At 40.5% G+C, this 27,854-nt stretch overlaps 1 protein-coding gene across 3 annotated transcripts in view; it reads right to left on the bottom strand.

Annotated features, from left to right (window-relative positions):
• The window catches only part of LOC121179841 (copine-9-like), a 129,176-nt gene that overhangs the window by 6,399 nt on the left and 94,923 nt on the right, over positions 1-27,854 (bottom strand). For 2 of the 3 annotated variants that reach the window (XM_041034909.1, XM_041034910.1), the window contains exons 12-19: positions 26,107-26,182; positions 25,756-25,809; positions 25,484-25,545; positions 23,684-23,730; positions 22,148-22,329; positions 15,319-15,446; positions 4,220-4,322; positions 3,585-3,642 (exon numbers count right to left, since the gene is read on the bottom strand). In XM_041034909.1, coding sequence (XP_040890843.1) covers positions 3,585-3,642; positions 4,220-4,322; positions 15,319-15,446; positions 22,148-22,329; positions 23,684-23,730; positions 25,484-25,545; positions 25,756-25,809; positions 26,107-26,182 — 710 coding nt within the window. Of the gene's footprint in view, positions 1-3,584; positions 3,643-4,219; positions 4,323-15,318; positions 15,447-22,147; positions 22,330-23,683; positions 23,731-25,483; positions 25,546-25,755; positions 25,810-26,106; positions 26,219-27,854 lie in introns of all 3 variants that reach the window. The other variant, XM_041034908.1, reaches the window with a different exon arrangement.

The raw sequence follows: 27,854 nt of genomic DNA, 5'->3' as shown, positions 1-27,854 counted from the left end.
AATAACGGTAAAATCAAACCATGAAGGTTTCAAAACAACTTGTTTTGGCCTCGTTCCTATCAGTTATTATAGTGTGTTACAGTCATCAACACACAGTGATTCCACAACAACTCCTCCCTCCAACCAGAGCGACCATAAAGACTGTAGGAATGTGTCATGAACTTGTGCCCCTCACAGCAGCATGCACTCCAGACCTTCACTGTCAGGTTCAACACGCAGTTAAGCTCATGGAATGGTAGAGTTAGGGTACACCCTTCTGTCAAAATCATTTATGACCCCCCTGACCTGGCGTTGAATAAAAATGGGTGCTTTATGTAAACACTGGGTGCTTTATGTAAACATTGTCTGTAGAAGCTCCTTTCCATGTGCTGTGGTGGTCCTCCTCCTCCTCCTCCTCGTCCTCCCCTCTGCAGAATGTTTGAAGGTCTGCATCTGCTGAAAGTGTCACACACACTCAGAGTGTTTCAGGTCAATAGGTCAGGCTATGGTATGCAAAAACCCACTGTTATGTCTACCTTAGGTCTCTAAAATGCTAATTTACAACGGTGTGTGTGGTTTTATGGGCATGAATATGTAAGTGAGAAAATAACGTCCCCATCCTCCAATTGCCTCAACCCACTCATACCCCCCTGAGAAAACCCCACCCTGCATCATCACTCCCCTCCACCAGTTTTCTGCAGGGTGATATAGTAGCTGAGAGCGCTTGTAAATGTTCTGAAAAAGAAGTTGCAAACACGGCAACCCTAACCCTAACCCTAACACAGTATAGCACCCGTCATGTTGGGAAAAGTGAGGCGTGAATGTTCTTCCGAGCCCCACGGACTGTCCGGAGGGGGGGGGGGGGTTCTGCGATTAAGTACGAAAAAGGCGAGTTGTTGTTTTGTCCGCGGGGTCAGGGTGAAGCCTTGGGAGCTCTGCCCCCCCCCCCCCCCCCCATAGCGACACAGACTTCCGCCGATTGGGGTGTGCGGAAACTCACGAAGACTGCCGGACCGTTAGAGGTAATCAGGTGTGATCGCCCTACACCGGCCAGCTGTGCGAGCTTGCAGCCTCTCCACAGCGATGCGGAGCTCGCACGGAAAAGGATAATTTTCTATCCCTGCTCGGATCCGTCCTCCACAAATATCCAGCCAGGAGTTCCGGACAGAAAGCGCATCGACACTGCTAGTGTAACGGGTAAGTCTGCGGCTTTATGTTTTTTTTTTTTTCAAAAACAAAACCAAACGAAACGCCGTTTATGGATCACCTCCTCGTTTCTACCGCTGTCAAACTTTGAACTGAAGCCCGGATAGGAAGTGAGTCTTCCGGTGATGTTTAGAGAACAGCGCCACCATAGAGGCCGGCGGAGTGCTGTTTAACTTAGAAGTCATAATGACTTAGAATAAGTTTAAAAAGTTATTTCCTTGTATATATTTATTTGAAAAAAAGTAAATGTACAAATAAATGACGATAAACATAGGAATAGAAAGATGTACATTTTTAGTACATTTGAAAATGGATGAGGAGTTCCTGACCAGTTAGAAGCAATCGTAGAAGAATTGAACAACCTTCCACCTGTTTTTCAAAATTCTGGAGCAGAAAATTCTGGTGTGGAAAATTACTTTCGCCCTATAGAAAATGCTCTCCAACATCTTGTGCTTTTCTCGGCGGCAGCAAACCCTTCAAACCTTGAACATTATTTTCAGCCCCTAGAAAATGCTCTTCAAACCCTCACCTCCCCTAGCTCGCCCACTGACGATGCCCGAGCAGCATCGCCAGTACCCTCATCGCCATAGACAGACCCTATTCCAGAGCATCAAGGGGGAAAAACCTATTTTGGAAAATTTAAAAGATGTTGTACTTGAACGCTGTACCTGAAAATGTGTTGTGGATTTGTACTTCATTTCAACCTATGTATGCTGAACTGCAAAAGACAAATAAAAATATTAAATTTGTAGAAGGCCTGCCTGAGTCTGCAAAATCATTTGATTATTCTGGATGATGTTACTCTTCAGGCCTCTGACCATCCAAGTGGGTAGAATTTTCACTTAGTACAGAAACCATAGACGCATGAGCGTCATGATGCTCACTCAAAATGTATTTCATTGAGGCAAATACAGCCACACCATCAGTCTGAACAGTAATTATATGGTACTTTAAAAATCCTCAGGATAAATTACAGGTGAATGTATTAGCTCATCAGATCTTTCCGTCCCCTGGAAGGTTTTGAAGAGCAACGGTGCAGACAGAGGATGGGGATATGTTGAATAACCTTTCTTCTACCTAAAACCATGTCTTCTATCAGGGTTTCTTCATGGATCATGCCTCCTTCTTCATTTCCCTTCGGCTCAGAGAAAACCGCTTTGCGGTCGTTGTCACCTCACTTTTCCCAACATGACGGGTGCTATACTGTGCTGCCTCGTTTGCAACTTTGAAAGTTTGTCTTTTTCAGAACATTTATAAGTGCTCTCTTTATATCACCCTGCAGAAAACTGGTGGAGGGGAGTGATGATGCAGGGTGGGGTTTTCCCAGGGAGGGGGGTAGAAGAGGGTTGTGGCAAATGGAGGAGGGGGACGTTATTTTCTCACTTACACATTTGTGATGCTTATTTACAACAGACACTGTTGTAAATTAGCATTTTAGAGACCTAAGGTAGCCATAACAGTGGGTTTTTGCATACCATAGCCAGACCTATTGACCTGAAACACTCTGAGTGTGTGTGACACTTTCAGCAGATGCAGACCTTCAAACATTCTGCAGAGGGGAGGACAAGGAGGAGGACGAGGAGGACCACCACAGCACATGGAAAGGAGCAACAGACAATGTTTACATAAAGCACCCATATTTATTTCTATTTATGTTATTTGATGTTGTTTTGGGTGGGTCACATGACTTCCTCCTTTGCTGAGGTAACAATTAAAATCAGCGCAAGAAGTCTCCTAACAATAAAATGTAACTCTGGGTCACAATAAGCTGCTTGCACAGACGACCTATAGGGTTGTTTATTTAGGGGAGGCCAGTCTCTCATTGCAAAGCAGCATCACCTCTACAAAGTCCAAGAGAAAGAACAAAGAGCTATCTGACCACAGCAACGGTTTATCCAGATGATCTAAACCACTTATACAATAAAGCATTTAAGTCAAATGCAGACATATTTTCAAGTCCCCATTCGCTCTCATTGCATCCATAACTCAGCCAGTTTTAACATGAGGGCCTGTCACCCTGGTGCCTCAGTATTTGCTATTCCATATTTACAGGCTGGGTTTTTCAGTGACATGTTTTTTTTTCTGTTCTGCTGTGCTGTCTGCCCGTGGCTTACCACAGTCCTGTAGTAATTATTAAACAGCGTGGATGACTGACTGATATTGCAGGTGTGTAAGTGGGGATGGGTGAGGGAGTTAAACAGAGGATTTACATGCATATGACATGAAAGCTTTGAAAGGCATTAAATAGGCTGAAAATTTCCAGGTTCTCATTATTCTCACAATGCAGCCATAATACAGTGGATGGAAATGAAGAAAATGCTCCTCTGCATCCACTGAACAGATGATGTCTCTGAAATGCTCCAAACTGACTGATAGAACACACACACACACACACTTACCATCAAACTCAGCAGGGCCCACTCCTACTATGATGATAGACATGGGCAGGGAGGCTGCCTGTGGAGAAAACACAGGGGGTGTGTAAGTCAGTCTACTGTTCCCCGACTCAAAATTACACACTGTTCATAACATGCTTGGATGTACAGTATATATACAGTACATGCCTGAGTACACTTGGCTGCAATGAGAGGAAAACATATTTAGACTATTTTCTAGTCTAGAGTTCACTCTCAACCTGACTGCCCTGGTCTGCTTTCACACTGACTGTTTATTGTTGTTTTGGTCATAGTCTATTGAACCACTGAGCTGCCATTGTGACACATAGAAGAAATATAGAGAAACATGTTTAAGTGAGTGAGGACCTATGAGCATGACTGAATGTGTATCTGTGGTTGGGAGAGTCCTGTGTTAGAACCCCACTCTGGTGAAACAGCTAGTCTGGAAGCCAGTCATGGTCCAGCATCCAACTTACACAAGTGTGATGTAGAAACTTAAAACCTCCAGTGCAGATATACTGAGAATGGACATGTAAAGTATCAGACATCCTGTGTCCAGCTGTTAAACTTTTGAAAAGAAAAGGAAAATCACATATTAAACAGTGTTGTATTTTAAGTGCAGTCTTGTGTCTACTTACATTAACGACAGCCTCTTTGGTCTGAGCCATGTCTGAGATAACGCCGTCTGTAATCATCAGCAGCACAAAGTACTGGGAGCCATCAGTCACTTCTTCAGCACATCTAACATTATAACACATACACAGGTTAGGTTAAACACATTTGCGATGGGATTGTTTGATGCATTTCATTTGCAGACTGTGCTCCAGGTGTTTAACATCTCAGAGAACTTTAAGTTAGTTGAAGACATGACTGAGGTCCTACCAGGATCTCGTTGAGCTCTCTTGTCACCAGTTGACTGAACTTGCAGTGACTTCTCTAAAAAACATTTAATGCAATTTGCAGCCTTTCATTTATTTTGTGATAAATTGTGGCAAAGTTCAGTGATCTTCAAAAGGTTTAATGCGCATGAAGAGTCAAAGCATGTTGGTTTATTGAAGTGAAGGTGTGGATATATTTGACCTGGGCTTGCAACAGTATCTGTGAACTGGATAGTTGCATGTGGGTGATACAGTTCAAAAGTGGCACTAAATTTTGTGGTGACTGTTGTATAGTTTTCCAGTGCAGTGCAATCTGTATGTGGTAACTATAGCTACTTGAAAATAACGTCAGAGAAATAAAGCTGACTATAACATATATTAGCTGATGATCCTGTTCTTAGCTCTCAGACTCCTCTCTGATTGCTGAGCTAACGTTAATTTAATGTTACATTAATGTATTTTCAGACTGACAGGATGCTCCTCAGCCCTGAAAGTTCTGAATGTCCCAATAAAACAATGACCTCAAAATACTGATGTGCTGCACGAAGCGGCTAAGGAATCTGTTTACAATCAGCTAGCATTGTTAATTGTTCTCATCTGTTATCACGCTTGAATGTATGGGGCTTGAAATCCATGTGCGGTATAAAGTGTTTATGTACAGACAAAAAACAAAAAAGAGAGAACACATCTTAATCACTTCCTTAGTAAATAACAAAACAATACAGAATGTTTTTTGTCTGTGACAGCTAATCTTTGGATGAGCATACAGATGAGGATGTGATGCAGGTTTAAAAAAGCATGTATCCTGCTTCCTGGAGCTCTGAATCACTGCCCACATTTTCATTTGTCCAGTGACTCAAACAGAATGAATGAAGTGAAATGAAATGGCAATTCAATCTGATTATCAAGCTACCAGACAGCAGCCAACATTTGCATTCCGAAGTTTGGCAAAGCCACAAAATTAGAGTTGATTGACAACAGCTGGCAAACTCTAGAAACGTGACACCTGCTGACAGTACTGATTTTATGGGGCCTGTTGGGCACAGAGATGTTATAGCAACGTGACATGTTCTGTTTCAAGGTGGTTATTGTTGCAATGGCTCACTCTGGCTCAATCTCTGCTGTCTCAGGACTGTGCACGAACTCGATAGGCCAACAGAATGTGCTGCCAGGTGAGGTTGGTCTGTGTTGCTGCCAAAGTTGAGCCAGGTTCAACTTTTTTGACTTATGACCCCGTGAGCCCTGTGCATCAACACCTCTGCTGTAACAATGCAGTGGTCTGATGGACATGAATAAAAGGCCTACATTCGATCATGCAGTGCTAATGTCAGTCTAAATACAACATTAGTGTAACTATGTTTAAAAGGACATTTTTCCTTATTTGAATATCTTATTTGAACATTTCAGATGAAACTATCTCTAACTATGTCTCATTTGAAGACATTTCACTGTTTACCTGTATACATACAGGTGAGGCAGTGAAAACAGTCAGAAAAAGGCCTGTGGAAGAGCACTCCCTAAACAACCATACCAAGCTCACCCTGGACCAGATCTGCACCTCATTAGACCTCTGCCCCACCACAACCTATTCCAAATATAGTGGATGCTTCTACAGACAGAAACATGGCTGCGCCATGGGTTCCCCTCTGTCACCTATTGCGGAGGAAGCGGAGAGCAAAACTCTGTACTCCTTCAAGGGTCCCTCTCCAGCCCATTGGTTCAGATATGTGGATGACACCTGACAACTCTTAAGGAGAATGGACACTCCTTTGAGGACAATGATGTTCATATTTTGGACCGAGAACATAGATGTTTTGAGAGAGGAGTTAAGGAGGCCATCTATGTCAAAGTAGAACATCCATCACTGAACAGAGGAGCTGGTTTAAGACCCCTCTGTTTGTGGGTGGTTTGCAGTGGATTGTGACACTAACATGACTCTAATGACTCACATGATGCTTAGTTTCAGCGACTAGCTATGGCACCCCCTCAGGTGCTAACGAGTCCACTAGAGGAAGCCCCTACTTCTAGCAAGGTGCTGCTCAAAGGTGTGGATGGCTCTGCCAAGGTGGTTTTGATTGCTCTCAGGGGACAGCCCACTAGGCGGGGAAGAAATGGGTTTAAATGTTTGAACTGAAGAAGCTTCTCAGATGGGAGGCTCAATATCTTCAAGCTTCAAAAAAGAAGTTCAGTTGCCGTCAAAGGATAGGATAACTATGACCTGGATGAATGAGAACTTGCACAGAGGTATCTCTGAGTGAATTTTTACCTCTTAAAGGTTCTTGATTGTGATGGCTTTACCTGATAATTCCCACAGAAAATCTGTTAAGTTGATGTATGTGTAAGAGAGGATGAAGAAATCTTCTGTGCCAGAGCAGACTTCTCGAAAAATAGTCCACTTAAAACAGTATTGCATAATAGAGTATTTTTGTTCTACACTGGTGAGTGTGAGTGTGTGAGTGTGTGTTTGTCACAGGTAATGCTAAGATCCCAGCAGGGAGAAGGGAGACCTGCTGTCTGACTCACTGTTTGATTGGCTCACTCCCTCAGTCTGGCCTGAGGCTGAGAGCAGGCAAAATGGCAAACTGTCTTTCTGTCTGCTGGATTCCTCCTGCCTATCTCATCTGTCCCTATTGTGTCTCCATCTTTTTTCCTCCCCCATCTTCCTCTTCCAACCCCCTGCTCCCCTGCTCTCTCACTCTCTCTCTCTCTGCAGAATAATGGGAAAGTGTTTCAACAGGTGAAACAATGGAAGTGGGAAACAAATTGTGCTGCTACAGCAGTTTGTTCTGTCTCAAAATGAAATGAAGTCTGCAGAAGCTTCTGTTGCTTCACTTATCCACAGAGCCACTGTCTTTTTTGTGTTATTTCTCCCTAATGGGGTAAAAAATGTAAATGTGGACAATATGAATGTTCACAACACATGGATTTCATAAACAAATTTGTGTCACCTGCCTCTAAATGCAGAAGTGGTGGTTGGTTCTGTTGAAGATGCCCCTGGCACAGGAATTAATTCATGAATCAGTGCTGGATTTAACCTGCTGATAATAGCACCACTGCAACACTACAGGCATGTGTACAGATTACTTAGATACTTAAGGTTGTGTTTGACCATTTGCAATGTAAAATGAATGTACTGGATGAAAAACTACTAATTTGTCTATCTTCACAGAAACATGGAGAAAAACCATGGAGAAAGCAGTGCAACATGAGCTATGGTTAAAGTGGACAGAGGGACACTGCCAGCTGCTAATGTCGCCAAGCAAAAGGGTGTTAATGCTACTGCTGAAGCCAGTCACAGGAATTAGCATTTAGCAGTTGAACATCATACTGATGCATGCCTGAAAGCTGAGCATTTCAAAACATCTCTTGACAGCAAAGCCGATGATTGAATTTTGACTCTGAAATGTGAAGACAGGTTAAAGAAAACAGGGTAAGAGTGAAGAGTGTAACTGAAACCGTAAAGTTTAATTAAAGGTTATAATACTGATTATGAAATGACTCCACCTTCTTTGGACTGATATTAATTCCCGGGCTATGGCACTGGAGGAAACACAGGCAACTGAAGCTGACCAATCACAGTTCTCGTGGTCTCAGAGTAGTTGAGCAGTATTGTTAGATTCATTTATCAAATTCTTTTGTCCAAAGCCAATTGTCCCCTTTAAAGAAACGATTAAAAATGTGCTACAGCACTGAAAGTATTAGAATGTATGTATTTATTTATTTTTTGATAAGATGTAAGTTAGTGCTAACAAGCATTGAGATGTAATTTGAAAAGGTGGGCCACTGCAGAAGATGGGCACTGACTCTGCTGTCCTGACTGAGCTCATTCCACCACCACGGAGCTGGAACTGATGTGCAGAAATAAACACCTCTCAAAGTTCTTCCTAGGACAGTCAGACCTGATCAGAATCGACCCAACTCAAAATGCAGAGAGTATAGCAACACAGGAAGCGGAATAATGCTCTACCAATTAATAAGCAGCTGAGGTCAAAAAGGGCAGCAATTAATTTTATTTTACCCTCACAGTTCACGCTTCATCTCTCCCCAGACGAGATCAGAGCTGATGGCAAGTCTGGTTGGATCCACTCATGTATATGACAGTATAGGGCCCTAAACTATCCAACCAGATAAGATTTAACTAAGTAGTTTGAACTCAGAATGAGTGGTCAGAGTGAATCCTCGGACATTTGAAAGGTGGTTTGAGACACACAGACCTGTAAAGACCACCATACCTTAATTTAAGCACATAGTTGGGAATAGTTACGTTTTAAAGATATTTCACGCTGGTGAAGCTACAGTCTCTACAAGGGGACTCTATTAATTTACATTGCAAAATGAATGGATGATATACCTTTAATGATAAGCTGTTAAGTGTACTCACACACAGAGATGGAGTGCACGTCATACTGTCCCTCACTGAGTGAAGGTCCTATAGACACGTCACCTTCTCTGATGTGTAGTCGAACGTCTGTTCTCTGGTTTTATTCTCTTTCTCATTTATACTTTAACTATAAAGCATTTGGAGAGCACCAGAGACGTTCACTTCAGAGGCATGTGAGTCACAAATCAATCGACTTCAGATTTGACTTACTTAAACTCATGCTTACTCATCTTTCCACCACAAACCTGGCTTGGACTCAGTAATAATCAATCATTAGTAAATTATAAACAAAGAGAGTATATCAGCAGCTGGTATGACACCATGAACATTTCTGGCTCTAACCCTCTCAGGTATCACAGTATGCAGCTGACATACACAGGTGTGTGAAACTGAATCAAAACACAAAAATATGTGAAAGTTCCTAAAGGGGCTTTTACAGGTTCTGTACCATAAGTTGTAGACTTTGATTCTCAGTCTTCATAGACCTCACCACGGGACTCAACAGCAATACCTTTAATTCTGACTGTGTGTCAGAATTAAAGGTATTGAAGAACCAGTGTGTCTTTCACTGGCTGTAATATTATGATTGTTGTTCCAGGTAGTTGCATTTGGCTGTGTATATTTCTGTGCATATGGATGACACCATGCATCTTCCACCTCCTCCTCCTCTCTCTTTGTTTTCATCACTACTCTAAACCTCCCACATGGATGACAACAGCAGAGTAGAGGTGGATGAATAGGTGGAAGAGGACAGGAAGGATGAGGACAAGGAAGAGGAGCAGCGTGAGGAAGTGCTGGATCAAGAGGAGAAAAATGGAGAGATTATTAAAAAAATGAAGACGAAGAACAGGGACAGCAGATGGGAGACAACAGGAAATGTTAGGGTGGGAAAGACAACAAGGATGTGGGGGAGGAAGAGGTAGAGTACAGAGGACAGTGGTGAAGGTATAGAGGGAAGAAGTCAAAAAGCAAAAGAAGAAAAAAGTGAACAGAAGAAGAGAAGTGCATCTGATGATCACTCACATGCCAAAAATATCTGGAGACATGAAAAAAAAACAAAAAAGAAAGAAAGAAAGTGCGAGGGCAGGGAGAGAGGAAATAAAGTTTTATGTTCTCTCTGTCTCTCTGAATGGATGGGTATGTGTTTTGAAGCTCTTGAGCCCACAGATGAACAACACAGCACTGCTACACTCCATTTGATTATCCAACCACAAACACACTCAACTGGGACAGGATATTATTGCTTCATATGGGAGCTAAAAATACAATAGCAGGTAATAACCAGCCAAAATCCATTTAACTTAACGCCGGCTCTGCTTTTATTGGTAAAATTTAATTTGTTTGTAAAAGGAGCTTATAGTACGATATGTGCTGCTTTGTTAAGTTATTCCTCTCTATTTATGTGACTGAATCACTGAAGCATTGACACTGTGGGTGTGAAGATGTTCAGAAAATAATCAGAAAGTAATAGTTCATTCAATTTGTGACACATATGGTTGAAATACTTTATCGAGCAACTGAATCCACTGTTAAATGTTAGATACTAAAACAAAAGGCTCAAAGACAAAAGAAATCAGTAAAAGAAAAGACAAAGCCGGCAGGGGCAACTTTTGAATGGGAGGACCAGAGTGGGGCAACAACAAAAAAGCAGTACTTTTTGGAACCCTCAGAAAATGGCTTGACAAAAAAGATAAAATAAAAAAAAAAATTGCTTGCATTTTGCAGGTTGGAGCTGTGGTGAATCCTGCTTCATCCAAATGAAGAACAGTTAATGAAATTAGCTTTATTGCAATGTGGGTGCAGTCAATTGCTCCAATGACAGTGGGAAATCCAGATATGGAAATCTATTTTCACTCTGGCTTATTGCACAGCACTGTAAGGAAAATGTAATGTTTAAAATAATGCCATGAAGGACCGCAGGCAATATTCAGCTCATGGTTGCTTGTGAAATGTCAAATGGATCCACTATCTCCCGTTGGAACATTCCAGCGGCCAAAAATCCCAGGGTGGAGAGAACTTGAGCATGTACTAGAACTGCATTGGTGCGTTTCACCTCCCTTTCTAACACCGGGGACAGTTGGTTGCAGAGATACAATAAAATATGCCTTAAAAGATGAATTCTACTAATAAGTCAAGGGTTGCTCTTAGCAAAAAAATATGCACGATCCTTGAAAATGCGTTCTCGCTACATACGTAATGTAGCTTGTGCCAGATCCTCCAGCAATGCAAGTGCCATTTTACACAAGTTATAATACCTCAGTGCTGCCTTTTATATTATTTAACTGGTTTAACTAAAGTGCCTCCACTTTTGGTTGATGGTATTTCATTAGAGCATTTCTAACACAAGGTGCTGTTCGTGTGCTGATGTGTAAATTTATGCACATTCTCAAGCATGAGTACAAATCGGTGAATCCCACACTTTGCTTAGAAATGATGCCACACATGGCTTACAAACATTTCTGTTTGTACACAGCAGTGATAAATGAGGACAATTAACTTTACATTACTGATATTGTTTACTCAACATAATAATGCAGCGCAAAATATAAAACTTTAAATACTCTAATATTAAACAACATCAATAGCTGCTCTTTGCAACAACAAATAACCTATAGACCTGGACAGATTATGAAAAAATAGGCCACAGGACCCTATCACATTCTACTAGAGCAAGACACCCAGAGGGAAACTTTTTGAGGCTGTTTTGTGTCTCTTTGTGGTCAGTTTGTGTCTCTTTCTGGTCGGTGTGTCTTTTTTGGTCTTTCTTCCTTCTCAAGGTTGTACTGAGTCACTTTGTGGTCATTCTGGAGAAGAGGAGATCAAAACAACACAGACTGAGTCTATTGCTTGTTGTGTTCCAGGCAAATCAAATTGCCAAAGATGTTTGACACACTTGTAATAGATCTCTATGGGTGTTTAAAAATTTTCAGACGCTGTGGACAAAGCTAGCTTTACACGATTTGCACGACTTGCATTTGTGGACAAATGAGTACGTACATCCACGTACACAGAGGATGTCTGTTGGGTAGGCGGTCCTTCAATGTGGCCAAGGACACATTTGTATTCAAACTCCAAAAAAGTGTGGCCATATGTGCCCCAGACCACTTCTGAATGTGGTCTGAGTGATGTTAAATGTGTCCTCAATGTGTCTTTGGTGCACACACCTGTAGGGTCACCCAAGACCCATGTTAATGCCAGGTCTGAACAGGGCCAGTGTTTTTTCTTTTCATCTCTTTGTGTTTGTTTTGCATCTCTTTGTAATCATTTTTAATCAACTTTCCAACAAGAAATTTTAGCAACACTTCATATCAAAGCTCTTTTCCTGGGAACCCTGGGCCTGTACCCAGTAGACTTGTTTTCCAATCCAACAACCAAGCCAACAACCTATGAACCTTTCTTCTCTGGTAGTGGGGGAATTAATGGGGTTCATTCAGATTTCAGGGGAGACCCTTGGCACCTGGAAACCCTTCACCCCTAAAAGGAGGGCTACTGAGCAAGGGTAGAGTGCCCTTCGGGAACACCAAGTGGTTTCCCTGTTAGTCACAATGCTAAGTAGTAGATGATATTTGATTACCTGTCTCCATTTGTGTGGAAGTAACTTAGAGAACAGTTTTAACGTTGAGCAGTGGGACTGTAGCTGACTCTTTTTTACATGAATAACAAAACAAAAAAAATGTAAAGGAGTGGCTTAAATGTTCAGGGAAAAGAATTTAATCTAAAAATAGAGGCACCAAATGCGTCAAAGTAACTAGTTAATGCATCTAGGACCAGCAAAGTGGATTCAGAAAGTCTAGTCAAGCTTTTACAGCCAAAGTAGTAAAACCTAAAATGATCTAGGTTTAGATTGCTCTGTTTTCTGTTCTGGTTTCATCAGAAATTCTAATGCTAATTATACAGAATACTCAAAGCATTTTGTCAGTGTTTATTATCTCAGACTTAGAAAGAAGAGAAGCCTCTAAAATGAATTATGTTGGTGATGTATTTACCACTGTACTGTCCTATTTGAATTCTAATCTCATACCGATAGTAATAAGTGTAGTTAGTACAGAGAGAGTTAACCATGAAAAACATACCATATTACACTGTAATATGGTCATATGGTAGTTTTTGAGGACATGCTTAAACCAATTATAACCTCAAACTAACATCATTATATTATTACTATTATAAAGCATTGTATGGTTTTACAAATGATCATCATTAATTAAGAAATCTCTGTTTACTAACTACATAATTCTTAGTAGTCTGACATGGCCAGTATGGGTGGTGATGTATCTGCAGGTGGGGATTGTTGGGCTGGTCTGACTCAACTGTCCTGATCTGATTTTCATCCCCTCATGAGTCACATCCTACAACTGAAGGACATACCGTTATGGTTGCATTCCATCAGACAGCACTATATACATAATGCATTCCTCTTCTCAAGCAAGTTGTCTCTGTGTGAAGAGACACTGTGCCTGTCAGCAGCATTTGTCCTGTCCTGACTCCAAGCAACAGTCAGTGACAGTTTCCTTTAATAAGACTTGCTTAAACTTGACAATAACAGTCTTTCCCTAATTCCTAACCCATTAGCTCAAGTTGTCTAAACCTCAAAGATAATTCCAGTTTATTCCGACTTTAGGACTTATCTTCACTTAGAAGTTAGTAGTGAAGTTAATGCATTAGCAAACAGTTGCTTATTTGCACATAAATGGAGCCAAAGAGTGAAGTTGTGGACTGTAAAACAAAACTGGCACCTTACATTTATTACAGTGTTGTCATTTAAGAATTCTAAGCCTCCAGCATTAAAACCACAGGATCTCTGTGCAGGTGATCTAAAGGGATCACTCATTTACAGACCATGTGGTCATTAAACTTTACAATGACACTGTGGTTCTTTGTAATTCTTTGAATAACTCTGTACCTGTGCTATTCCTGAAACACTGGATGGATGAAGGAGATGTCATCTGTTACTGAGATGTACATTGATTAACACAAACTCTGTCCATGTAACACAAAGCTACTATTTTTATCTGTATACTTTGTATACTTTGATCCATAAGCCATAACTCTCCAGTCTACAAACACTACATAACCTGCATTACTGTAATTAGACACTGAGCCGTCAGACAGCACTATATACGTCTTGGCTGAAATGGTCTTGAGGCCTAAGCCAGACCTGAGCCAGTTATGTCCTCATTAATACGTGGGTGGTATTTCTGAGTGAATGCATGTTGTGGACTCACAAAGCCAGTTATAAGCTTTAAAGTTTTGGGGGAAACTGTTCTGAAAAAGCAAATAGTCTTCTGAAAGTGTGTGTGAGTGTGTATCTGTGTCTGCTTTAGCTGGAGGACAAATCACATGCATATCAGGCAGCTTAGAAGTCTCAGCCAGCTCCAAATCTAAGGTCAATGTGATGGTAGAAGGCAGTGGTATGAGTATTTATTGATCTTCTCCAACACCCCATGAAAACAAGATGGCAGATCTCAGTCGGCTACAACAAACACATTGTCTGTATGAATCTTTTAACTACCTGCTCCATTAGTTGTGCATTCAATAAGATGTTCACACTGTGAATCAAAAGCTAATCCTTGATGGTGATGTTATTTTATTCCAACCTGTCACTAATACAATGCTTTAATTATCATTATTAAAATCAGAATATGTCTCTCTACAGAGACAGAGATAAAAGACAGTTTCTGTCATGGCTCTACGTCTCCTGCTCGTTGCCATCAAGTCACCTCAGATATCGTCTGTTTGTATTCATGATATGCATACTGAACCTAAACAGCTGGCTTCCCATGAAGGTGCAGGATAAGTAACACATGCATATGAAACACATGGAAATTTGCAGATTTTATGCATGTATGAAACTATCTGAGTGTGTGTATACTGTATGTGTGCCTGTGTTTGTGCATGTATTGTGTGTAATATGCATCTGTGCAGAGGTGGATGTCTGTGTGTTTACCCTGCTATCTGAATGAGGACCAGTTTCCATCGCACACTTCTGCATTGTGAGAACATGCTTGACATGAAGTTGCTCCTGATGCGAAGGCCAGCGTCTTTTCATGGCAGTGCCATCGTCATTGGTGTGTGCGTGTGTGTGAATGGGTAAAAGGGAGGCTAAATTGTAAAGCACTCTGTAAACCTCTACGGTAGAAAGACACTATGTGCAATCATACAAGTGCAGTCCATTTACCATCGACGCAAGTGGCTTAATGGTGCCTATGCTATAGGTACCACCATACAAACCTATGGTATAGGTTTTGCTTCATAGTTTAGCACTGAATTTCATTGATGTCACCTCTGCAACTATAGACACGTTCTGTGGAATGCTTTATAGTTAATTTTTTTGAGGTATTAAGAGGTCTAGACATCTCAATCTAATACACAAAGGATCTGGTATCTTGGTGAGAAGGAAGGAAGAAAACTAAATTGCAATTACAATAGGTACAGCACAGCCCGTTAACACAGCAGTGTGTGTGTGTGTGTGTCTCACCGAGCCACCTGGTTGATGACAGGAGCAAAGTTGGTTGGGCCATAAAGCTGAACCGTTCGCAGGCTCTGGAAATATGCCTCTAGTACACCATCGATCCCCACACAGTTTGGGTTCTCTGTGTTTGAGCTCTGCAAGAGAGAAAACACTGAATCTATTGGAAGGAAACCAATAAGGATTTTTTTATCTTGTCTTATCTGTTCATCAGCCTTTTTGTTTTTTAAATCTCGGGCTCTGCATTTGTTAGTACACACAGCAAAATGTGCCATTGCTCCTGCCCCTCATCTAAAACACTTTTATACTGCCATTCAATCACTGTTTAACATTAAGTTTGAAGACCTAAGCTATGTAGGACAAAGAGCTCAGAAACCTCTGAGACATTTTCATTATTTAATTCTTTACATCCCTTTATACATCATACTTGGGAAACAATTACACTCCAGCATAGATTTTGAATGACCAATGTTTTAACTTTAAAACTGGCTAAATTAAAAAAAGAGTAGCTAATTAAGAAACAGTAGGCATAACTTGCACAGGCCAGTTGATTCTTTTGGGGATGAAAGTCTGTGTATTCAGCAGGCCTGATGACCAACTTTTATCTGCACAATCACTCCATCACATTACAGTGATAGGCTTACATAGCTGACGTGTAAGCACAAGATGGGTAAAAAACAGTGTTATCTGTGGCAAGATATGCAGACAGGAAACACAACAGATTTAAAAAGGCACCATTTGAAAAGGTACCATCCCTCCATGTAAACAGAATGCCAAATGCTTCTCACCAACACACAACACGTGTATCCTTGGTCTAACAAAGGTGCTGAATGCAACTTCTGCCTCATTATGCCTCATAAATGTACAGTGGCAAGAAAAAGTGAGTGAGCCATTTGAAATGAACTGCTTTAATATATAAATATGTCTTAAAATATGATCAGATCTTGACAGAAGTTACAAAAATGAACAATCTATTTTAACTAATAATCCACAGATCATTGCATTGGTCTTGTTCACACTGAATACATCATTCAAGGTTTCACAGTTCACACACAGAAAAGTGGAGGTTCGGAAATGGCTCTTCAAAGGGCTTTGTGGTCTACAAAGAACCTTCACCAGTTAAAGAGCTTCTTTTTTTTTTTAGCTGATGGGTCTTTAGGAACTTTATATGTTAAAAAGTTCTTTATTCTTATTGGAGATGTAATGGTGGATGATGGCATAAAATAAAATAAAGCAATGTTTTATTGATGTGCGACTATTAACAGGTTGATAGTAGAAGTGTAAATTAGCCAATGCTAGGCAATTATAAAAAGTACAAATAACAAATAAATGCCAAATAATTCCCAAAAGAAAGACCCCTGTGATTTTCTACCCAGCGAGCCCCTTGTTATTTAGTAAAGCCGGATAAAGCTACAACAGAGCTGCTTTTAACTTGCCTTCACTCCAAATAAGACAATCAATGCATCAGACCAGCTGGAAAGTGAGTGGACAAAGTCATTAATGGGACTGAGAGTGAATAAGCGGTATAGAAAATGGATGGATGGATGGATGGATGGAAGATAATATCTGAAAATAAAAATAATCTATCCTGGTTTAATAAAAATCTGTGGAAGCTAATGAAATGTAGAGATGCTGCATTAAAGAAGGCAACTGAGACTTGAAGAGACAGTGACATGCTGATTTATAAAGGTTTCAGGGACACAGTTATCTAAGACCAAAGATTAGCTAAATCTCATTTTATTATCAATGCACAGTAACAACAGTAAACTAATATGAAAAAACATCAATAGTCTGATGAGGAAAGATTTTAAACTCAAAGTTAATTAAAGTTTATATTGCTGTTGCTTTTGTCTTTAACATGTTTCTTCTTGTGTCTCTCTGTGAGCCAGGAAAAGAATTAGAAAAAGGAAACTGGATATTGTTCCTACAGATGCTACAGGCCAGGACTTTGAGCTGGAAGAGGCAAAATCATCAGCTCCTTTAAAAGCTCCAAATGTGCAGATGCTCTCCAGTCTGTCACATAAATATATTTTATTATTAGGATAAAAATATCTTCAAATACTAATTTCCTACTACTAATCAAATTAATTTGGTGGGGTTGAGAGACAGGGCTGAGGTACTTACTTACTCATACTTGCTTACGTGAGTATGAGGTTTCAGATTTTTGGGCAGACCTTTCTCTTAAAAAAGGGGTCACACCTGGACAAGATCTGATCACGACACGAGCCAGACCACCTCCACCATCAGATCACATATGAATCAAGCTGCATTCTGCAAGTATGTACACCTGCATTAACACCAGCCACTTCCTTATCCAGATACAGGTCACGTGTTAATGCCATGAGGTAAGAAAGAGGTTAGAAAGAAATTCTTCCTAATTGGGATGTTTTATCTAAACATCTGAACCTTTTGGCTGTGTCTCTAAGCCTTTATGCACCGAGTCCCTGCAACATTATTAGCTGATTAGATACTTACATTATCAAACAGCTGTACCAAACAAAGTGGCCACTGACTGAATCAAGGATATATTTTTCACACATGTTCAAATAGCTTGAATTACGTGTGGATTTTCACACGTGACACCTCTGAATCTGATCACTCTGACACTGCTTTGTTCTGCCTGGACTTGTCAGCCCTTGAGACTAAGGATCAGTCAAATGTGTCAAACCTGTGCAAAGCCCTTTCATCTCCTTTTTTTCAGTGAAAGGAAAGATACATCAACAGGGAGAAAGATCCCATTCTTCATCTTAAAAACGGATGGATAATTGACATAAACCTTCTTATTTCTAACAAATCAGCTTCTTTTAACTCCTTGAAAAACTGTCTCTGCTTCACTGTGAACTACACATTCATTCTCTCATCCTCACAATACATTTTCAACCCAGCCAAGGTCAATTATCCGTTGCTGATAACCAATTTAAAAAACTGAGGGCTTATTCGAAAAACACACTTAAGTCTGTGTTTCTGAAGAATAAAGAACTCTACCTGATCAGAACAATACGGATGTTCTCTTGCTTTTATGTATTACTTCTTAATTTAATTTAATCCATTTGATATCCACAGAAAATGCACTGGTACTTCTTACAGGGTCCATCAGGCAAATAACATCCAATCATTCATACATACATGGATTTAATAAATATAATGGGCCAGCTTATTCATTAGTTTGCAGAGGTCTCACTGACTTTCAGACAGAAAGGGAAGCAAATTATAGACCAGTGAGAATTTGTGTCTAATCTCATCTTTCTATTGATTGTGCATGAAGTCGTGCCATCTATAAAATTCCCTTCCTGCTCTGTCTGAGCGCACGAGGGAGGACTAATCATCGCTGATTATTTGGCTGAATGTATAAAGTGAGGTCCTTTGATACTTGCTAAACACTGGGCCTCACGCAACATTTTCATCTTATCTTTAACCTTTCTTATTTTTTTTTCTGTGAGGCTTCCTCCCACAAGGGATCACAAAAAAAAAAAAATAAATAAATAAATTTAGCCCATTTTTATTTAAAACTTGAAAGACAGACTGTCTCATACTATAAGCATTGACCACCTATAGATTTTGTTTGTGCCAATATTGACTGTGTACTATTTTGGCAGTTAGTACAAAGGAACGTAACAGAAAGTGTGAAATGAAGTGTGAAAGTGTGTAAATGTGAAAATTTTACATCTGGAATTTCCTGAAACAGTCAGTAATAATGTTTTTCCATGAAACAGATGTTCCATTTCATTTTTCAACACAACCCTGGAGTTACAGTCACAGTACCACAATATGTAACTGTGAACTGCTCCTGAATTTCTGCTCTGCACTGTATTTTCCTGTAATTTTAATCTGCATGCTGGCATCTTTCCTCTGTGCAGACACTTCAGATGCAAAACTTCAATAGAATTAGCACATAGAGTGAAACAGGGAGGCTTAAATGTTTGTTTACCACAGTGAAGGTCCCTGGTTGCCCTGTTACGGTAAAAGCTGGATTATCTTTGCATAATGTTACTCACATTTAGATTGCAGAGAAGCTGCTGTGCTGAAGAGTAGAATTAGCCACCGTGAAAACAGCGTGCCCGATGAAAACCATTTACCACTGCATCAGAGTTCAGCTACATTCAGTGTGTTTCCAACACCAGAAGAAGCTGACAGTTTATTAAAATACATCTTCGTGTTTCTTTTTCCAGTAAACTGATACAGTGGCTGTTTTGGCCGATCATTTCCTCTTTTTCCAAGGCAGGTTCACGCTCAGAGGCGTTCTGCTTTTCTGTCTCTCTCTGAGATTGCTTTTTAATTGTTTCCTCTGAGACTTGAGAAGTTTCCGTTTCATAATATGGAAGCATCAAAAACTGATTCAGAAGCCAGTGTTAATTAGGCACTAAAGCAGAGGAGTTCTGCTTCAGAAGCTCCAAGTTAATAAGTGTCAAATCACCCTCATGAAAGACAAATATTTGATCTAATGCCCTTGTGAAGGAGAGACTCTTTCAAGGTACATTGACTTTTAATTTATGGCAAATGTGTGCTATTCGAAACTGCATAGGCTCATATGTTCTTTATTAGGAGTTAATATATACAAGTGCTGCTGGTTAATGAATTATTCTGACCTTTACATGAACCAGTGATATAAAATGAAGAGGCTTTGTGTGCAAAACCAGCCTCACTTTGTCATTGAATAAACAGCACACATGTGCACAGGTTATTTTCTCACTGTGCTCATGATCTCACATTATGTGTGATTCACATTATGAGACAAAGCACTAAAACTTTACATGATGTTGATGAACTCCAGATTGCTCGACATACTTGAACCACTTTCCAAACAATAGATTTCTAATTAGAGTTGCCTTAGCATGACGCAGTGGCGGGATTTGCCACGCTAAGGTGAATTCTAATTGGGCGAGCTGATTGAGCGGCTGCTCGTATGGAAATGAGCAAAGTTACACAAAGTGATGAATCTAGACAAGCCAGATGCCGATGCTCTTGTCCACCACTGCCTTCTGACTGGGAGGGAACCAGGAGGATTATGGGATTTGACAAACCTGATTAAAAACGACAGTTTCAGGTCAGGGAAACTCAGTCCACTAATGAAAGACCTGAGGAATGTCACGCATCTGAAAATTTCTAGCCATATTATCATCTTTAGAAAAAAAAAAAAACTACTAAACTTATCTTGCAGGCTCGGATCTGCACTGAATTTAGACTCTCCATTTTTATATTCCTCTCCAGTTTTCTCCTCATCTCTTCTTCAGCATCTGTCCAGTGAGACAGTCATTTGGAATCAAAAGATAAGCCTTTTTTTTTTTTTTTTTGTGAATTTTGCTGCATTGCTAATTGCTATTGTTGCCATCCTGCTTACTGACAATGCTAAGCTAAGCAGTGCATTCTCCAAGTGTCTCTGTGTGCTGTTGCCTGTCTGTCTGATCTGTATTATTTCTCCATCACTGCCATACCATCAAACAGATAACTTCTTTTCTCTTGATGTGCAGCGTGATTCAGTGTTTTCTTCCTCCCACCTTTTGTTCCTTTCCTCTGCCTCAGTCATCCACTTCACAAGACTACTCCACAAAGCCTACAGCTTGTGGGATTGTGCAACCTTTCCTTTCATTTACTTAACAAGTCCTGAGTAGAACTGCTGTGTGTTGTTCAGTGCAGTGCAGGGGATAATTTAGGTTATCCAGATACATAATCTTTCTAATTTGAATGTTAATTGAAGTTGAAGTTTAGGATTTGCATACTAATTGTTATGATTACTCATATTTGATGACTATTAAAACCTTTATGAAACAACATCCTTGCAGGCTCTGCAGTATGAGTCTGGACTGTAGAGAGGCAAACCTTTCAAAGATCATGCTAGTCCTCTAGCTTTTTACAAAGCACACTGTGGCATTACACAGCATATTATGTAATGACTGTATATTTGCACATATAGGATGAAGGATAAGAAAAAATGCACACTGTTGGTTGTGTACTAAAGGTGCCCTGTGGAGTTTTCATGCTATACAGTGGAATAGCATGAAACCATTGACTGAAGTTGTTGATGTTACTCTGTCTGATATTAGGGGGAAGAAAGAAGACACAGTTAAAGGGCCTATTAAAGGCTCTATGATAACAGTTATTAAATGAAAACATTGCTGGAATGAGGTTCTGTTTAAGTGACTGAAGCCAGTTTACAGTATTAGAGATGCAGTCAGTCTCCTTGTAGTTCTATTTTGGTCTCCACCACCTCTTGTGAAAAATATCTGACTCTTTAGCTGCTCAGTGCTCCCCTATGCTCCCCATGTAGTTGCTAACTGTGTTTGTCAGCTGTTTGGTGCTGGTTTATCTGACCTTTTCACTAAAAACCAGAGCCTGAGATGGCAATGGAAATGGTGGTTGACTGTATTGGAAAACCAAAGCAATGATACAAAACAGAGTAAAATGCTCAGCAGAACTGAGGGGAACAGAGAGGAAGGATTATTCTCATTTGATGTAATGTTCATTTAAAAAAAAAAGAAGCTATTAGAGCAGTTGGAATGGAAAGCACTCAAGTTTCTTCAGTTGTATTAACAAAAGCTTTTTCCAGAGTCATTGTCCAATATTAAAGGGTCTCTCACATCAGTGGTGCTGCTGTAGACTCATACTTCTGTTTGTCTTGACTTGTCTTGAGTGTTCGACTGCTTTTTTTTTTTTCAGCCTTGAGGAAAGTCCAAAATGGAAATGGACTCTCCATCAGCACTATTGCAAATACACATGTGTAAACAGTTGAATTTAAGATTCTGTTAGTACTGAGTGTGAAAAAAAATTAAGCCCCCCATTGTCTGACTATCACAAAATGTCATGCACTTGTACTCAAACAGTCTGTCTCAGTGTCTCTTACCAGTGGGAAAGCGTGGGAGATCTTGCCGTCTGGGGGAAGTTTAGCTCCGAAGCCGTATGCTGGGAAGAGTTTGTCACTGTCATAGTCCTGGATGATCTCCCCTACAGCTTTTAGAGCCATGGCATATGCATTCATCTGGTACGGACTCATGTAGTGCAGTGAGGTGGGCTGGGATGGGTTACCTGGAGAGAGAAGCACCAACTCAATCCCATCACACTTGAGCAGTGCATTTGCATTCTAAAATCACTTCTCCATATGTTCATTGCTGTGCGCTCTGTAGCAGACATGACCCTGTCATACAGAAATGGCATTTCTACTCACCTCAACTGCAGCAACAAATACGTTTTGTAGGAAACGTGAGCTAGGCCACAGCCCTGTGTAACCTAGGCAACAGGGCTCCAGCCCAACCACCTCCCTTTGACTCAGCTGTTGTTAATAAATGTAGCACTTCAATTCAAAAACACACATTGCCTCTGAACATAATTCAGCTGGTGATTATGTTTTGTATAAATGTATTTGTTGTTGCAGTTTAGAAATGCAATTTCTAGGAGACAGGCTTAAGATGTGAAATGGGAAGTGGCAGGTTTTCAGGGAGATGTGCTCTTAATTTTCTTAATTCTGAGAGATCCTAGCTCAAGACACAACAATGGAGCCCCAGAAGGGAAATGCAAGAGAATATCATTAAAAATAAATATACTTAAATATACATACTAAAAGATAAAATAATTTCTTTTTTTTTTTTGCATGCTGTCACAAACGTTCAGCATTGTCCTGTGAAATGTTTACTTGTGTCCTGCCACCAGCAATGACAGTAAGACTTCTGGCTAAATCTTTTATTGCATCTCATTTCCCATGTCTCTCTCTCTCTCTCCAGATTTCCTGTCATCTCTCCTCTTTCTGCTGAGAGTCACTCAGTGGAGGGCTATCTGCATTATGGGGAACAGTATGTGGGACATGCTACATTCCTCTTTTGTTGATTGATTCATACACAGTGTTGGTGGGGACAAAATCATGTTCCGTTGTACATTTTTCAGATGGCTTAGTCACACAGAAGTGTACAGACCTTCGAGTTTAGAGTTTAAACTTTAAACTGTGTTTGTTTTGAGGTGTAAATTTTTCAGTCACTGCAGCTGTCTGTGACTATTTTTTACTTTGTCACCCTTACAAACACTGCTGGCCTTCATGCAGGGACAGTGAATGGAAATGAGCTTTGTGCTATACTTTATGTGCTGCAGTAAATTCATGTCCAATTTCAATTCAGGTTTATTTATAGAGCACCAAATTATAATATATGTTATCTCAAGGCAATTTACAGAGTAAGGTCAAGATCTAACAGTATTATGGAGAGAAACCCAATAGTTCCCAACATGAGCAAGCACAGTCATTTTGAAAAATGTCCCTTCCAGAGTTCCGTACAATTCCACTGGTGTAAGACAGAGACTGACAATCACAGACACTGTAGGAAAAAAAGCATTTTAACTGAACAACAGATGTGTGGACATTTCCTGCATGCACAGACATTAAATGCTGTCCTACCGTTGGACGCTGTGAAGTCTATGGCCACAGTGAAATTGAGTTGTGTCCTGGTGGGAGATGGAGCACATCAGTATGAATCAAAACAGAGAGGTTAGGACTGTGCCAGTGTCTTCAGATGGGAGCCCATTTACAGCTGTTCAGGCTAGACTGTGAAACTCATCAGCAGCTCACTACTGTCACTTCAAAAACACAAGGCAGGGGATCTGCACTGACGTTCAAATAATGTGGACTTCTCAAGTCCAATGACAGGGTTTCTGAATTGAGATAACTCCTGTTGTGCTGATATTCAACATCTTTACATCTGACTATCTTATACTGAATACTTTCTACATCTTTCTCCCACAATTTTATTCAAATCATATGTTAGACCACATCACATACTCTACACTTGCTTTGGAAAAAAAAACATACATATCTGATTGTATTCAACCACGTCACTGTTCATTTATATGCTTCGTAGCTTTTATTTCCCAAAATGAAGATCTTGATCCTTTTACAAACCCTTCTCCACACTGCCAATATTCTAATAACACTCAGTTAGCAGTAATACAGTATTCTACTGGGAGAGTAATGAATACTTTATTGACTTCATATACTGGAATTTGCATTTAAAATACCCACCATGTGTCAGATTTTTCAAAATTGTTTATAACCCCCCCCTCCCAAAAACCCAGAATTTGGAATTTGCATTTGAAAGTTTAATTTTAACAATTACAGAGGTGAGTGTGATAATTTAAATTTGCAAACTAGATCTTTGCTTGATTATTGTTAACACATATTGGTAACATATATGCTCGCAATTCCTCTATCTTATAAACCTTGTGGGAAGCAGTACATTAGCTGTAAATTGGTCGTTGACATCTTTGAGTAATTAGCAATTACAGTCCTTATCTGCAAATGAGTATGTACTTAATTGCACTGTGTTTGTTACATTGATAGTTTCCTTGTTTGAATCATTGTTACAGACCACAGCCAAGTAAAGCACCATAACAGGGAAAGTCTGATTCAGTGTTCTTTAACATCAGAGCCAGCTCTGACAAACTAACACCCTGGAGACTCACCTCATGTTTATGGTCCTCTGAGCTGGATTAGAGCACCAATCAACGTATGGAACCTATACGCACACAGACGCTCAGGCCCAGTCTACACACCACGTGCTTCACAAAGCATCCAGAGCACCTGAACAACTATGTGGTTGCAACTCCCCCCTCATGAGGGACAAACCCAAACCACACAACTGGCTCTTCCTGTTTGCCGTTTACTATCAGCCGCTACTGAGAAAAGTTCTAGCACAGTTTGGTTTTACGAAGCTCAACCGTGGTGCTTTTACCATTTAATATCAAATGAGTTTTACTGTCTACAGAAGAATGAAAAGAGCTTTTACATCCACAAGCCTGGCAACCTGATCTCTGCCCACTTTCAGTTAACCTTCTCTCTCAGAGCAAAAACTGAGATTATTTGCAGACAGTTATAAGACAGGAATCCATGGTATGCATGACCGTTAGTAAGCTTGTTAGCTTGGATAGCTTGATTTTCTCTCTTCAGTAACTTTTTATTGAATTGAGTGCAATAGTGAACAAAATGCCAGGAGTAAACAGATGAGTAGGGAGAAAACAGAAAGAAGGGACCCTGGTAGAGTTCTTTAATGGCTTCCCATAGAGACTCTGTGCGGCAGCAGCATTTCACCTGGAGGCATTTTCTGTATTCTAATTTGTGTTTACATATCACGCATGCTTTGATTTTACTGTGATTTCAAGGTCCCACTCTGCAATGATAAAATATAAGAGGCTGAGCTCTTACCCTCCTCTGATGAAGTCGACAAACGTGTATTCTGACTCCACTTTGAAAGACAGCAGAGTGACCTTGAAGACAGAGACATAGCGTGAAAGGGGAAAAAGCGAAGAAGAAAATAACAAACAGGAAGAGAGCACCGGAGAGAGAGGACAGAGATGGAAGATCATAAAGGCGGTCATGGCAAACACCATCCGTTTGCTGCTCGGAAATGTCACAGCTGCTATGAGTCATGTCCATGAAACATGGCGGCTGATGAAACACCCTCCAACAGGCCTTACCGTCCCCGAATTGATGTATTTCTTCTTCTTGCCTTTCTTTTTAGGATTCAGAACCTTGACCACAGAAGACAGGAAACAAGAAATTAGTCTGATGTCTGAGCAGAAAGGTGAAGTCATTCAGTGCATGTCTGAGCTCCTGTGGGTGGATGTCAAGAATATGTTATCATAATACAAAATATTACTGAAATGAATAACACATAACACTGTGAAGGAACTACCGATGCTGTTGGAGGTTCCCCCCAAAACACTTCATTTTTGAAATCCTTCACACATTAAGGAAAACAGAGTTTTAGAGAAAATTAGATTCCTTTTCAGTTTTTTTGCTGATTCTTTGAAACACTTGTACTTTACCTCGTAGACATTGAACTGGCTTTGGCCTCTGGACAGTTCTCTGTAGCTGGTGGTGAACTCTCCGATAAAGTCATGACTGGAAGAAAGATGGGTAGACAAAAAGTGTGTACATGGTATTTCTTGTCAGTAGTGTTTGGGTTATTGTGTTCGTAGCATCTCACAGCAACAGTTTCAATTTGAGATGGTAGGAAAGTGTATGTACACTGGTTATATACAAGAACACCGGACACTCTGTGGGTCCTGTGAACACACAGGAAAGAAAAAAAATCTGACCCTAATGTAGAGAGCCTCAAGTTCTGCCTGATTGGATGTGAATTGGATGCTTCTGTGAACTGTCATCTTCAGGTCTCTGCACAGATGTTCTATAGGGTTGAATCTGGGCTTTGGCTGGGTCACTCAAAGACAGTCAGACAGTGGGAGACTTGTCCTGAAGCCACTCCAGTGTGTCTTGGCTGTATATGCTTCAGGTCATGTTGAAAGTTCAACCAGGCTCAGGTCGTGTGTTTTCTTCAAGGACCTCTCTGTGTTTGGCTGCAATCATCCTTCCCTAAATTCTGACCAGTCTCTCTTTACCTGGCACTGAGAAGCACGTCAGTAGCATGATGCTGCCTCCACCATGCTTCACCATAGGGATGGTATTAGCCAGGTGATGAGCAGTGCCTGGTGTTCACCCAACATAATGTTTGGACTTCTGTCCACAGGGTTCAGTTTTTGTTGTTTGACAAGTTTCATGGCAGGTTGTCAAATGCATTTTACTCAAGACTGGCTTACACCTAACAGCTCTGCCCTAAAGGTCTGATTGATGGTGAGATGGTGGTCCTTCAAGCCTTCCCACCAATCCCACCGCTCCCAAGTTCTCAGAAGCTGCCAAAGCAGCTGGAGAACACTTAGAGAACAGACTCAGACACAAGCACACACGATTATCTCAAATCTGATTCAGCTTTTATGAATTCTGTCCTATGCACTCTCAGATGTTGACTTGCAGACTGAGTAGTTCTCAGAATGGTTTTGTGCTCTCTCAAATCTTATGTCATCAGCACACTTACACATATCATTCTTTGTTGCACTCGACAGTGTAACATTACCTATGCTGTCACGACTAATACTGTACTTCCATAACTGTCATCCCCTTGACCACCTCTCATAGTCATAGTCTACTTTGCTTTAGACAGATTTTTTAGCATCTAACTTCATGTCAAACCATCCCCTCTTTATTTCTGTCACAGTGCAGCTCTGCTCTGACGAGACGTCGCTGGCAGCTGAACTACTTTCTCAACAATAAAACGGTCTTCTAACACAAGTACTGGCACTGCCAAACTTGTCATGTTTTAGTCTGTCAGTTTCTGACAGAAAGACTTGAAGAGTCTTCTTTTTACTTCTGGGTAACACTTTTTGTGAAGGACACATCCTGCACTCCCTGGCAGAATGATTAGAGAGTAGCTCTTTTTGTCACAATTCACCATCTTGAAGCTGAGGTCTGAAGTCTCTGACAATGACTCATCAAAATACTCATTCCTTGGCACGACGATGGTGATTGCTTGCCTGTCAAATGCTGAAAAAGAACCGTGCAAACATGCAAAAGAATCACAGCCTGATGGCAGTGTTAGACTGATGTACTTTGCCAGAACGCTGCAAAGACAAACCTTTACCCTTTAGTTTTCTCATGTCTTGCAGATTGTGGGAAAGGGATTCGGAAAACTGGGACCAGGGATTAAAAAAATGATACTACAAGAATTTCAAATGGATCC

This window comes from Toxotes jaculatrix, chromosome 3, assembly GCF_017976425.1.
Source record: "Toxotes jaculatrix isolate fToxJac2 chromosome 3, fToxJac2.pri, whole genome shotgun sequence".
Lineage (NCBI taxonomy): Eukaryota > Metazoa > Chordata > Actinopteri > Toxotidae > Toxotes > Toxotes jaculatrix.
The sequence above is the reverse complement of the archived record's forward strand: the minus strand, read 5'-3'. Positions and strand labels throughout refer to the sequence as shown.